Source organism: Odontomachus brunneus, unplaced genomic scaffold (assembly GCF_010583005.1).
Source record: "Odontomachus brunneus isolate Ranch 3 - 2012 unplaced genomic scaffold, Obru_v1 Obru_scaffold_131, whole genome shotgun sequence".
Classification (NCBI taxonomy): domain Eukaryota; kingdom Metazoa; phylum Arthropoda; class Insecta; order Hymenoptera; family Formicidae; genus Odontomachus; species Odontomachus brunneus.
Window position 1 is genome coordinate 355504 of NW_022639581.1, and position 14926 is coordinate 370429.

The following is a 14926-nucleotide window of genomic DNA, read 5'->3' on the forward strand; positions in this document are numbered from 1 at the left end:
TAATTTAAAGTAAATATATTAATTGTGCCCACCTAATAAATATTTGTTAATTTTCTAATATCTTTTCTCAATGTAGATCTCTCAAGGTGTTTCATGAATTAGTAAAAAGCTCCGGTAGCAAAGGATCCCGCGCGCATATTTGTGCATCACTCTCGATGATATATCCCCTTTGCGACCGCCAGTTGGAGATAAAAGAGCGATACGTCACAAAGGAACAAAAGATGATGATCTCTGCGCTGTTCCTCGTAAAGCTCAGAGTACCGCAGTAGCGTGCACCGCGGCTTTCCTCCTGGCGGTTTCAATATCCGCGGCGAACTCAGACGCGGGCATCGAAACGAACGCCGGTGTCACCGCGTGTGCCACGTCAGGAACGAGAGCACATAAGCGCCCGTTAAATTTCTCATTTTATGCGTCAAGGCGCCCCATCGTAAATCGCGGCTTATCGAGTTTTAGCTTCGACGTAGTGACGCATTTATTCAGGTCGACACGGCTGCGGTCGCTCGCTCTCGCCGAGATGGGCGAAACCATGTAGAAACTTCTGCCTCTTGCACGACGCTTGATGATATTTTTCGGTTGAGACACACCAACCATTATCGTCCTGCAGGCGGAACAGGACGTTGGAGACTCGAAGCGTGCGCGCGCGGCGTAATTTTTAAGCGGTGCGCGTCACGTATCCGGTCGCGTTTAAACGCCGCGTCTGCGGCGAGCACAGTTTCGGTAATAATAACTTACGCCGTGACCAAGCGTTGTATTTGTTCGGCGGAAACGTGACTTCACGGCGACGCTTTAATTATGGAGATTATTACCTGCCGGCCGGACTTTCGCTGAAATTTATGGGATTAACGCTACATCCGACTGAATTACGTATTCGCCGGCCCGCCGCCGGACAATATGGGGAGATTGCGATGTTACGCGTATCGAGAGACTTGGTCCCTCTGAATTATCGCGCGAGACTTGGTCTCTTTGAATTATCGCGCATTTTTCATAATTTCAACGAACAAAATTTCAATGTGTTCATTGGATGAAAGCGACTAAAGCCCGTCGTGAAGGGTTTTTTTACCGCGATTTTTCTCTTCATTCTGTTAATGCTTTATTTGGGGGAATTTTATGTTCAAGATAAATTATAAGAAAAGCTTGAGCGATAAATTTCATTAATCGCGAGATCAATTGCGACTCGAGGAAATAAAACAGCCGGAAATACTTGGATATTTAGATAACCATCTCCTCCCTCTCACTTTCTATCTATCTATCTTTCTTTCTCTCCCTTGTACAACTCTATAAATGTATTATCACACGTCACGCGACCTCTATAAATGTAAAAACACGAATTTATTCGGTGAGGTTTAAATTGCTGCTCGTTTTTCGAGGAGAGAGGCAAAACGTGTAAATATAAAAATATTGAATCAATCGGGGTCGCAGAATAATACGAGAACATCGATACAAATGTTACCTTCCGAATACGATAATTCAATTTGCGCGATAATCCAATTGATCAAAGCACAATTAGGAGCAATAAATTCTCTATAAATTCTCTATTAACTGAATGGAGGGAGAAATGGCGTCGTGAAAAATTTCCTCACGACAAACTTTCGTCACGTTCGTGTTTAATGAACGCGTGAAAATTTTATTCGTTGAAATTATGAAAAAGAATCACTGAACTGCCATTCTAACCCTTTGATAGAGGCGCAGTGACTGGTAAATGCAGTTTTATATTCGAAATTTTCAACGTTTACAGTGCAATCGAGCCTCCATGTATTCTCTTACTTCGATCCTCTCCACAGTTTTTGACAATCATTAGTGTTTTATAATCGCAACTGATCTAATCATTTGTTTCATTAATGGATTTAACGCTCAGAAAATGTTATTTTCACTATACATAAAAACGTTATATATGCAGGGTGCTTGACAATTGTTGACACAGCCGTTATATGATGGTTGTATGTAAATTGTTTGTAGATAGAGAGCTCAAACTGAATACAGAATTTCTCTACCACTTGACGAATTGCCACGTAAAATTTTGAGTTATTAATAAAAAAAGATTGGCGAATGATCACGCACGATACGGTGGTTGAGTTGATAAAGATGTGTGTCGTCGTGTGCTTGTACATTGAATTAAATTAAACAGAAAAGTCTTCTACTATTTTGCAAATGACTAGATTAGTAGATTCTTAGTTATTAATTCAAGAAGATCGGTGCATGACTGGGCGCGATAATGTATGAATTTTCTCTAATTAATGACTAAAAATATCTGTTATGGTTATTTGCAAAATAGTATAGAGAACTTTTCTGTGCAATTTAACTTTCGTTCAATAGATTCATTAATCTTCTTCAACTGATGATTGACTCGAAATCTCACGTGGTTTGCAAAATGGAGGAACTTCGTGTTCAGTTTGATAAATTCTACACAACGGGTGTGTCAATAATTTCCAGACATCTTGTTTATATGAAAATTACAGATATGAACATTTTATAATTGTATTCACAAGAGAAAATTGACTTGAGATACTTTGTCTCTACTATCTCCGAGATACACAAGTTGCGGCTAAGTTCGTTTAAGGCGTTGTTTACGGATCAATGTGGCAGAGGAGCGCTACCTTTCGAAACTGCGTGCTGCATTAACAAACAATAGAAGAAAAGGGCGCTCCCTCACCGTTCCCTCTTACCTCCTTGTTTGCGCAAGCCAGGGGTGTGTACGGAAAGCCCCGGAAAAGTGATCGCGGAAAGATGCTCGGTTTCTCACGTGGATTTCATTGTTTTCCTAAGCGTCATCTCCGCCGCGCCGGTATACCCATGAAAACGTCCCCATGAAAACTCAGCGGACGTGAAATTGCGGAACATCAAAGTGCTCGCCCCCTTTTTCGACCATTTTTCCTCCCCCTCCCTCCCTTCCTTCCTCTCAAGCTTGATTATTACTTATTCAATATTGTCTGAGAGAAGCCGGATAACTATGTTTGCGAGTGCGTAACGAAAGTGCGCGTTCTCATTTTTGACGAGAGGCGCGATGGTTCCCGTACGTTCATGGTGTTACTACCGCGAGGCGTAGAATGCACATCCGACTTCGACGGTGATGTTTACCCGGCGTAAACATCTTATTCACCGTCGCCCGGGATCATGCATGTGCATTTTACGCGGCGAACGCGGCGTCACCGCTTAAATTTCACATCCGATTCTCAGATCGGAAAGGGGCCAATGTTCGTAACCAACGACGCGCAGAAAATACAAAAGAGACGTAAAAAAGAAAATACAAAAGGGACATTAAAAAAAATACCAGAGAGGCGCGGAAGGAATTGTCATTTCCGCATATAAAATAGAAATAAGTCGAAGATCACTCAAGAGAATATGTCCTCTTCCAATTACTCCCGGGAAGAGATGCAATTTGAATCGCGCTACAGTCGAGGTATCGCCTATAGTTCAGTACGGAAAATAACGAGAACTGGACGTAAAATTTATTTTGCTCCTTTTTTTCTCCTCGGCATGCACTTTTAGCTCGCTCCTGAAGAAGCGCATAACGAATCGCGGTGCAGAGAGACATTTATATTACCTTTTGGCAGGAATCCAGCGTGTATTAGCCTCGCCTCCATGAGCAGAGAGGGTAAGAGGAAGCACATGGCCGTGCAGAGGTGCACGAAGGCCGCCGTAGGGCCGCCGTGTCTCCATAAATTATTCGCCAGACCTAAAAATCGTGGTTATCGTCCTGCTCAGCGTCTTTTTCCGTGTTACACGTCGTATAATTAAGATCAATTTATCATTTTTGAAACGCGAAAACAGACGTTAATCCTACACGGTGGTCTTGGCCCAACTTTTTACCGCTCAGCTTCGCCCTCCCTCTCTTCGCGGTACTATCCCGAATCTAATAAATTTCTTAACTTAATTACACATCACAGTTCATAGGATTTGTTCTGTGGAGGCTGCTACGCAAAGGAAAAGTCCCTGCTTTTGAGCGAATACGCGAGGAGAAACGTAAAGTATTCATTGAGAATTCCGGATAAGTCGTGTAGGTTTAATTAGTCCATCTTTTTTGCGTTCCAACTTGATATTATTGAATGAAGCGTTTCGGAATATCTCGTATTTATTTTTGTTTTTCTCTATTCTAATATATTCAATATAATATTCTAATAAATAACACGGTACCACGCATAAAAATAAACGACACACGAAAAAAAAGGTTTGGTTGAATTAATCAAATATCTGGTCAAATATGAACGATCCAGAAATTCCGATTAAAGTACTCCGAATTCTGTTTAAGTTAACAAGATTTTTGGTTGACTTAAACAGAATTCGGGATACTTTAATCGGAATTTCTGGATTGTTCATATTCGACCAGATATTTGGTTAATTCAACCAAACCTTTTTTTCCGTGCACAGTGTAACAAATATCGATAAAGTCGTCTTAACAAAACTAGCTTAGATCTAACTAAAATAATGTAAATAAATTAGATCCTTCGTGTGTGTCGTGTTTAAGAAGATGCTATAGCAAGAGAAAAGCATATGAGGTTGTTAGGAAGTTAGCTCGTAATACATAGTTGGTCAAGGACAATAAAGTTTTATTTGTAGGTTTTAATCACAATAGGCATTCGGATTAAAAAGTTAATTAGATTGCGAATAATAAGTATTGGAATTCAGACTATTGCATTGTTGATCACCGAGTACTGAATATCATTCTGTAGTAATGTAATATAATAAAGTTATATTATGTAGTAGTAATGTAATAAAGTTATATTCTTTTTTTGTAATTTCTAATTGGTTTCTCCACAAACCTATCGGTCGTAACTTTTCAGCAGAGCATCAGCAATTATAGGATTGATTGAAAGCGTTGTTAAGGATATTCATTTGAGACGAAGATAAATAAAGATCATTAATGAATATGCTACGTTTCAAGTACATGCAGTGACTGTAGCTGCGAGCTTTATGATGTATGTTTTTGTGCGATGTATCATTGAAAACAATTGCGCTACTCACTGTTATCGGCGTTGTTAGCGAGAAGCGAAGACGGAGGGTCGCGCGAACAGGCGCTCAAATGTCGGCCCAGTTTTATTCCGTCGTTCGCGAGATTGCCGAGCTTCAAGAACGCCGCGCCAAGCAGCACCGGAAGTAAAACGACCCCGGTGCCGGCCAGCACCAGGCAGGCGTAGAGTTCGATTTTGGGAGGTGGTGCGTCCGCCGGCCACGGTAGTGACAGATAAGCTGGAACAGAGGAACACAAAGTCGCACGGATTAAACGCGTGCGACAGACGTGCGCACGCGACACATACCGATGCTGCCCGCATTAAGGGGATGCTGAAGCTGAGAATTTTACCGACAGAATACTGACATTTCTCTGCAAAGTTTACGTCGTACTGGTTGTACAGAATTACAAATGCTTTTATGCTATGAAAGTACGTGCAAAAGTAAATAGAAGTATTGCTCAATACGTGACGAAAATGTAAAAAAATATAAAATCTCAAACTGTTAGTGTAATATTTGACTAATCCAAAAGTTCCGCAGTTGTACCGAAAGTGTGGACACTCCAAACAGAACATTTTGAAGGACATTGCTGTATCTTTGCATTTCTCTTAGAAGTTTAAGAATATCCGACAAATTTGCGAAAAGATTTCTACACATGTATGGTTAGGATTTCCGCTGAATATAGTAAAACAAAGTAACATATATTTATGTAAGTTCTACATGTTCACTTGTGTTCTACAAGAAATATGAAAAAGATAATATGATAGTGTTAATGACGATCGTCTCTACGTTATCGACATTTTTCGAATTCGTCATCGACTTTAGCATCCCCTTAATTGAATACTGAAAGAAATTATCCGATAAAAAATTAACAAACGGATATTTCCGATCAAAATATCGATGAATTTTTCTATTAATTTTTTATCGGATAATTTTTCTCAGTGAACAAATTGAACGAAACTGCGTCGTTGCTATTTTGGACACTGTATACTGGAAAAAACAATGATTGAACCAATGAGGCTTCACTTGACTATAGGATTGACTCAAAGCATTGTCAAGGATATTCATTTCAGACAAGGTTAAATAAAGATCATCAATAAATATATATGTTGAAGCTTTGCGCGTTATGGAGTTTCTGTGATGAGATTCTACGATTTAGTCAGTGACTAGATCAACTTATTCTCGCACTAACGCATGACTTATTTAATAGATACAATAATCTTTAAAGGCGGGTGACTCTCCATTTTGTAGATTCAAAATTGCTTTTTTCCTCAGTGTACCGCCATGAGGAAATGTGATAGACGTAAAACAATACAGAACTGTACTAATCTTCTTTAAATATAGCTACGATAAGCGAAGTGAAATATTCTTCCTCAGGAGAAAGATAATCTCGCTCTTAGACGTTTAATTTAGTTTCTTGACAGCGCATAAATCGCACAGGATCGGGCCGAAAGATATGACGGAGGGAACGACAATCGTTCTCGGAATACGTCCGGCGCGACAGGTCGACGGAGTTGTAAAGAGTTATCCGAAAGCAACGTTAATATCTCGTTAATAAAATGCTAATTCGTCTACAACGTTCCGGATCTACGAATCACTTAATCATCGTTCCTATCATCGTTTTTGTCTCAAAATTATCGGTGTTGTGGTATTAAGGGAATGCCATACTTGAAAAAACTTTACCGATGAAATACTGACTTTTCTCCGCAAAGTTTACGTGACGTATTGGTTGCACATAATGTTTTTACACACTGAAAGTATGTGCAATAATGAGCATCGCGCGATATGTAACGACAGCGACAAAAAAAACTCTAAAATTGACACCCCGAGCTGTCAGTTGATGTAAATATTTACTTGATACAAGAGTTCTGCAGCTTACGTATGTATGTATGCGTGTTTGCTTTGCTAAGGACAATTTCAAAGAATATTTTTGTATCTTTACAACTGAACGTAGTAGCTCCAAAGTACATGAAAAGTTTGCAGGAAGATTTCTACATATGCGTGGTTATGTTTTCTATTAGCATGGTGAAAAGCACAACACACATTCATATAAGATTCATATGTATAAGAAATACGAAAAGGATAGGATGATCATATCACACTGAGAAAAAAATATCTATTAGTAAACATTTATTTGGTGAGAGAATACTTTAACAGCGTATTTAATTAAATCTAAATCTTTTTATTTAAATAGAATAAATACTTTCTTTCATGAAAAACTAAGGTTTTCCAAGAACTTAAGAAAATGTATATCTTTTTATTTGAAAAATATTTTACATTAGTACAAGTAAATATATATATATATATGCTCTGTTAGTATTCAAAAAACAAATATTTACTATATCTTAGACACTTTTTCACTCACTTCCTCACTTGTAGTGAGGATCATCTCTACGCTATCGACATTTCTCGAGTTCGTCATTTGCTTCAGTGTCCCTTTAAGAGCAATTCTTAGACGCTAAAAGGAGATAAGGAAAGCAGGAAAAATTTTGCCGTCAGTCCCGTCGTTGCCGTATGTCTTTTCCTACGTAATGACTTCCAGTAACGAAAGCCTCGTACCAGCTGCCGTGGAAAGAAATTTACGCAAAGCCGCCGGCCGGAAACGGCCGGAAAATAAGGAAAGGCAACGAACCATTCGGGACCTCGCCCTGAAAGTTTTTACCGATTAAAGTAACCTTAAACGAGCGGGCAAAGGAGAGCCCTCCGAAGTCGCTAATGTAATCCCGTAATCGCCGCGGCGCACTTTTTTTATTTCCACGGCAATAAACCGTAGTTAGTTATGAAATGAATACAGTTCCGCGGGTACACGAGAACGATACTTACCTCGTTAAAAGGGATGGACTTTCCGTATCGGCAAAAATCGAGGTCGCGAGGAGCATTATCGGGAAACATTTCCCATGAAACATATTCGCAAGAAACGAGATCACAGGTCGCACTTGATTTAGTTCCGACGACGACTGGATATATCGCTCGTAGATGAAATTAATAGGTCGATAAGGGCCTTTCGGGCGAATAAATAGAGGGATTCTTCGGGAGACTGCTAGGGTAATCGATCCCGCAGGGAGGCGTATTTTACCGGGATAAAACCGGAAGAAAAGCGCTATCTTACCGGCGAATCGTCTGGCGTATCTCATTGCTATGTACGCTTGAAAAGCGACAGCTAGAATGCCGTACCAGACGGACCAGAGGCTGTTCACATGACCGCTTATACACGACTCTTTTCTCGTCGATTTTCGCGCTTTCTTCAACTTGCTCGTGGTGGTTACGCCGCTCGAGTTGATGCTCGACACGACCGGCAGCGGCTTCAACGGTTTCTTACACTTGGCCTGGTTCACATCGTTGTTGTTCTCGTATCCCATTAAGCTCCCAGTCATCGACATTTTGTCCTGCAAAAAGGGAGAGGAAACGATTAGTCGTGGGTCTGTGTGTGTGTGTGTGTGTGTGTGTGTGTGTGTGTGTGTTTATTTGCGGAGTGTTTGTTATTCTTTTTCAAACAACATCGAGTCTATTCTTAGCGAAGATCTAGATACTTAGCGATTTCTTGAAAAATTCGCAACATACCACCGAGCTTCAAATAAGAATTTTGTTGAAGAAATTCCACTCGGCGTCGAATAAAGAAGGAAGAATTCTCTGCGAATTCGATTTGCATTTTCAAAGTCCAGCCAGCTTCAGCGTGACTTCGGAAAAAAGTTCGTGCAATCTAAACCATACACGAAGAGAATATTATAGTTCATTTCTTCATGAAAATTGTTTTAAATTTTTGTATGTTTTCAGTAGTGCAGAGATATAGACTGTCAGTGAGCTTTGTTTTGCTAAGATACATAGTAAATTTTGCTAAGAACGCAGTGAAAAAATTATTTTTGTATTTGGAACTAGAAAAATACTTAGAACTAGATATGATCTGGTTGATATTATATGTTTTTTAACTTGTATTAAGCGTATGTATTATTGAGAAAAGCAAAACACACAATAATTAAATTACCAAACTAAGTCTACTTTACTCAGTTAAAATACTTTATGTTAAAATAAAAAATACAAGGTGGACTGTGAGGAGAATCTCCTAGATAAACCATGGTAGCAAACGTGCTAAAAAATTCGCTATGCATTGAAAAAAAGATTTTGTTGTCGAAAGTTTGGATCATAATTTTAAAATGGGATCAACCAAGTGTTTGATAATTGCCAACAACAAATTTAATTAGTGTGTAATTACACAGTAATAAAATTTTATGTAATTACATAGTAATAAAGTAATTACACAGTAATTAAATTTGTTATTATTAAACACTTGGTTGATCTCATTTTAAAATTATGATCTAAACTTACATTTCGACAACAAAATCTATTTTTCAGTGCATAGTGAATTTTTTAGCACGTTTGGTACCATGATTTATCTGGAGGACTCTGCCCACAATCCAGCTTGTATTTTTTATTTTAACGTAACTGGGTGAAGTAGAGTTAGTTTGGTAACACCGACATAGGAAAAAACAATTTTGCTGTCATACATATAGTATATAACGCCAGTCTCTGGTGAGAGATTGTCGCGTCACACATGTGTGACATTGGTGGCGGACGTGTTAACAACATATTTCAGTTTCTAAAATATAAATAACACGTATGAAATGAAAAGATAATAAATCACTGCAGAATGTCGATCGGTTTTTCATTTACAATATTCTATACAGCAATCTTTACTACAAAATTCTCTCCGTGTATACACATAGAAAAATGCATACTGCGTTCGAGTAAATATTACTTGTTTCAAATATTTTATAACTTTATATATCCGCAAATCTATCATAAGTTTGTTACGAACATCATATTTATTCAAGGTATATTTTAAATTTTAGCAAGCAAGTACATCATTTCAATTAAATATTCAATTAAAACAAAAATTCAATTTATTTACTGCATAGAAACGAGCCAATTTTTTCTTGCATAAAGTTTTATGATATTCTTGTAAAAAGAATAAAAATTCTTCTTTTAAATATATGATAATTTCCGTAAAATTCACGACGCGTATTGATTTGAAAATTATTATCAAAAATACATTCTTCGCTAAAGATAACCTTTATTTCGGAGAATGATTGTAAACTGATTGTAAACTAAGTAATCGCTTTTCTTAGTAGCAGAATGATTTTTTTCTCTGTGTACAGTGGCGACAAAAAAAAATGGGGTGTAATTCCGAAAAGTACTCACCCCCGATTTTTTTGAAACTCAGTATTCTTACGTATTTTGACGCGCTAATTACGAATATCATAGTGAAAATTGGCGCCTACTTGATTTTCATGGTAAAAACCATGAAAAAACCATAAAAATTATATCTTTTTACGTTTATCTCAGTAAATACGAAAAATCATGATAAATGTTTTAGACAAAAGCTTTAGATCTCACAGAGATAAACATTTTAGAATCTATATATTTTCACCGTACGAACAATAGTTTTCGAGGAAATGGAGTATAAAGACAGTAACAGCATTAACATTTATCGTCGTTGCGGTTAAGAAGTGTTTAACTTTTTTTTCTTAATAACTTTTTAATAAATAATGACCGACAGCTAATGACAATAGGTAGGGTTAGATTAATTTTTAGGGGGTGCGGGGGGCACAGCCCCCCGCTAGTCGTTCGATATTTTTCCCGTGTTGCAAATGTTAAAAATGTTAAAAATATTCTTAAAAAAAGTTGTTAGAGTTCTTTCATAACTGTAAGTCCTCTTTCCTTTATTTCTTTTCGCCACGATTCGGGGGAAATATACTGTCTACGTGGCGAAATAACCCGCAGAAGGGATCCGCAGAAATCGAGTATAAAGACCGTAACAACGCTGTTACGGTCTTTATACTCGATTTCCTCGAAAACTGTCATTCGGTGAAAATGTATAGGACCTAAAATGTTTATCTCAGTGAGATCTAAAACTTTTGTTTAAAACATTTATCATGATTTTCTGTATTTACTAAGACAAACGTAAAAAAAACGTAATTTTTATGGGTTTTTCATGGTTTTCACCATGAAAATCAAGTAGTCGCCAATTTTCACTATAATATTCGTAATCAGCGCGTTAATATACGTAGGAATACTGAGTTTAAAAAAAATAGGGATGAATACTTTTCGGAACTTTATCCAAAAAATGGATGGTTTTAGAATCAAGATTCGCAGCGCGCGGAGAATAATTAGTTCGGTATTCTCTCATTCACTGCGGGACAAGGTTGTCATTGCCATCACCAATTCCGTGTGATTGTAGTCGAGCGCTCCGATGGCGATTCCGTGATTTCTCGGTTCGGTCCACCAATTCCTCGCGTCTATTTCAATTATCGCCCTTTACCCGATAATCACCCGGCGGACCGGGTAGCGTTTTATCTCACGAGCGACTCCCGAGTCATTTCCATTTTGTCCGGCTACACAGCAGTCTCGATGCGTTCCAACGGTTTATCTCTCGTGCGCCATTGAGCCTCCTGGGAGGTTCTTTTCTACCGTTGTATCTTTCCCCGCTGCTTTTCTGCAGAGCGCACGGCTCCTTCTCATTCGCGCTTCTTTCACCTCTTTCCCCCCATGGCATTTCACAGTCACGTCGCAACGGCAGCAGGAAAACTCGTGCGGATACGGTTATGCTAAAATATTAGGTTGCTGTGCGCGCGGGATTGTCCCAGCTTTTTAAATATTGAAAAGGATCTGACACGTGCATATACACACTCTGACGGATCTCTTAAATATTAACGAGATTTCTGGTTAAAGCGCGGCTCAGAAGATAATTCGTTTCACGTGTTATCAATCTATCGCGCGAGTTCGCTGCAGCATCATCCGGAGCCTTTCGCGGACAACACATTTGTGGGTGTTGAGAAAAAGTCTTCTTCGTTCTTTTGTATGCAAAGTTTATACACTCATTTCCCAGGAACAATCCTGTCAAATTGTTCAAACAAACGTGAACAGTTACTCATTATCTATCCGCTTGAGAAACTTAATGAAAAATTCTAGTTTATCGCAACTAGATGTGAAAATAACTCAACCTGACGGTAACTTATTCGGAAAATTATGGTAAATTACTCGGTAATTTCAGAAAGCCGGTAAAATAGAAATTTAGAAAAAATTACAGAAATAAAAAAATTTTAGTATAAAGTTCAAAAAAAGCATTTAGCCTTTCAAATGAGTATGATAGTTATTTAACTCACATTTTCCATATATAAAATATTTTGATACTGTATATATTGATACACTATATATAGCATATAGTAATTAGGAAACTAGGTACATAGTAACTAGAGAAACAAATTGATAAAGTCTTAATCTATTTTTATCTCGAATATATATCTCGAAAACAGTCCCAATCTATTGTCCCAATATTTTTCATACCATTTTATAGTATTTTCATTTATTGCTTTGCTGTTTCAGCGATTAGACAGTGGTATATAACTGAAAATTTTCAGTGGCACATTTTAAAAAATGAAAGCTTTAATATTCTCAAAGGATTGTAAATAGTTTCCTTTTTTAAGAAGAATATTGTATTGTAATATTTTTACTTACCTAATAAATATTTGTTAATTTTTAGATATTTTTTCTCAATGCAATAACTGTACAGTAAAACTAGTTAATTTCTGACCAGTTTCTGACTTAATTTCTAACCAGTCTTTTTTGCAAAGTTTCTCTCAAATAGTTTTTATCTCATTCGATCTTACATTGTAAAATATATTTTATTTTTAGACAATATAAAAATAATGTAAAAAAGTCGTGTTTCAAAAGGTAGAGTTTTTTGTGCTGAGAAAAAAATGTTTGGTTTTTGCAATCATAAACACAGAAAAATAATTACTGCAAATTATGATTAAGAAATCAAGAATGGTTTTTTTATTATGCGCTTCATCTTATGCGTTGGTGCGAAAAATATGAATATTTGTGCATGAAAATGATCAAAAACAACGAACTTCACCAAAATTACCAACACATACATTACCGTAATTTTGCCGTAAGTAATCGTCACTTTGAATCTGACGGTAATTTTACATTTCCAACCGCAACCCTCGAATCGGCTAATCGAGGGAAGTCGCGTGTGTACTTTATCACCCGCTGTTTTTCATTGCTACATCGACCGCGGTACTTTTGTGAAACGGGGCGCAGTTTGTTTCGCCGGGTCGTGGCGAGGTCAGAGTAATTAAAATATAAACGAGCGCCAGTTTCCAGCTTTAGCGACTCGCGCGCTAGAGGAGAGAGCGCCGGCTGTGTTCGCGCGCGCACACCTAGGTTCCGCCTGTTCGGTTACGAGCCGGGCGGCTTCTCCGAGCCCCTCGCGCGCGCTGGGCTTCTCTCCTAAGCCTAGGGGTTGTAAAGTGCAAAGTTTTATGATCGTTTTCGCTGGATTCGTTCCGCGATAAAATTTCAAGAAGGGAGGCGTTGGCGCGCGCGCGCCCGGTGCGTGCGTGCGAAGAGGCACGTGCGTGACCGTATCAGGGAGCCGCGAGGCGTGTACTCGCCTTCCTGTTTCACGATCTGAGAATTTATGGTCCCCCCGTGAACAGCCAGCCACGGAATCCTCCTACAATGCGAACCTTTCCTTCTGCGTTCCGCGCGAGCATATTCGATATCAGCGCGCTCGCGGGATCCCCCGATGATAGCGGCCATTAAATGAAACGGTTACGGACGCCAGGGTATCATTTCATTTGACCCCTTAACCGGATCACTTCTGAATCGGAAACGCGCGCGCGAGACGGCGGGAGTCGCCGCGCGAATGAGAAAGAAACGATCTTGGCGACACGTGCTTTCCCGAGTGGAAATACTTCCGGGAGAAACTGGTCATCAGCCAGAAACTGGCCAGTTTTTGCCAGCTGGGATTCATTAGGCAGTAATTGTTGAGAAACCAGCCAAGAGAATAATGACTAGTGTTCCTTGGCCAATTATTGGTCAGAAACTTAGTAATAATTAAAAGGCAAGTAAAAATGAGACTATGACAGTCTCAATAATGAATAAATTTTCACACTGAGAGAAAGAAATAGTTGATCTAACTAAAATTATAGTTACTTTTGGCCCCAACTATATTTTTTTATTTCTCTAGCACGAAAATGGTAGTAATAACATGCACATGTAGTGATTATCATTAACATTATAGTAGAATTTAATAAAAAAACCATTCTTGATTTCTTAATCATAATTTGCAGTAATTATTTCTCTATGTGTTTATGATTGCAGAAACCAAACATTTTTTTTCAGCTCATGTAAAAAAACTCTACCTTTTGAAACACGACTTTTTTACATTATTTTTATATTGTCTAAAAATAAAATATATTTTACAATGTAGGATCGAATGAGATAAAAACTATTTGAGAATAACTTTGCAAAAAAAAAAATGGTTAGAAATTAGGTCAGAAACTGATCAGAAATTAACTAGTTTTACTGTACAGTTATTGCATTGAGAAAAAATATCTAAAAATTAACAAATATTTATTAGGTACGTAAAAATATTTAGAATATCATAAATATCATTAACATATTTATTTAAATCGAAATTATTTTTATTTAAACTAAGTATTGCTTATTCAATTTAAGTAAACAATAATGAGTTTAAATGAAAAGAATTTCGATTTAAATAAATATGTTAATAGTACTCACACTTAATACATATTTTTTAATTGTTAGTTATTTTTTCTCAGTGTAGCAAAGCAAGTGTTGCTGAAACTGACCAATTTTCTGCTCGGCTTGTTGTTTCCTCGCGGTAAAGAAATTGTCTCTTTCAATTGTCTTGGTAATATGCGACATTTATATTCCTCAAAAGAATCATAATGATGCTAATACGCAATAAAGCATCAGCGTCGCTCTTCGTATGGAGGCTCGCAAAGCCCGACACAGGGATTTTCGTGCTTTTCACTCCGGCGTGTAGAGTCGCTCTTATACGGCAAGTGGAAATATTAATTAGCATCTAGACGAATCTACGTTTGCGCGCCAGCGTCAAAGGAAGTGTCTGAAGAGCCGGGCTTCATGGACGACCTTTTTGATAGACGAGAAATCG

General features: G+C 38.0%; 1 protein-coding gene across 4 annotated transcripts in view; it reads right to left on the reverse strand.

Annotated features, from left to right (window-relative positions):
- Positions 1 to 14926, reverse strand: part of LOC116850020 (protein tincar) — a 224033-nt gene that overhangs the window by 47122 nt on the left and 161985 nt on the right. For all 4 annotated transcript variants that reach the window (XM_032827783.1, XM_032827785.1, XM_032827782.1 and 1 more), the window contains exons 5-7: positions 8054 to 8330; positions 4960 to 5184; positions 3542 to 3673 (exon numbers count right to left, since the gene is read on the reverse strand). In XM_032827783.1, coding sequence (XP_032683674.1) covers positions 3542 to 3673; positions 4960 to 5184; positions 8054 to 8324 — 628 coding nt within the window. In that variant the 5' untranslated portion in view covers positions 8325 to 8330. The remainder of the gene's footprint in view (positions 1 to 3541; positions 3674 to 4959; positions 5185 to 8053; positions 8331 to 14926) is intronic.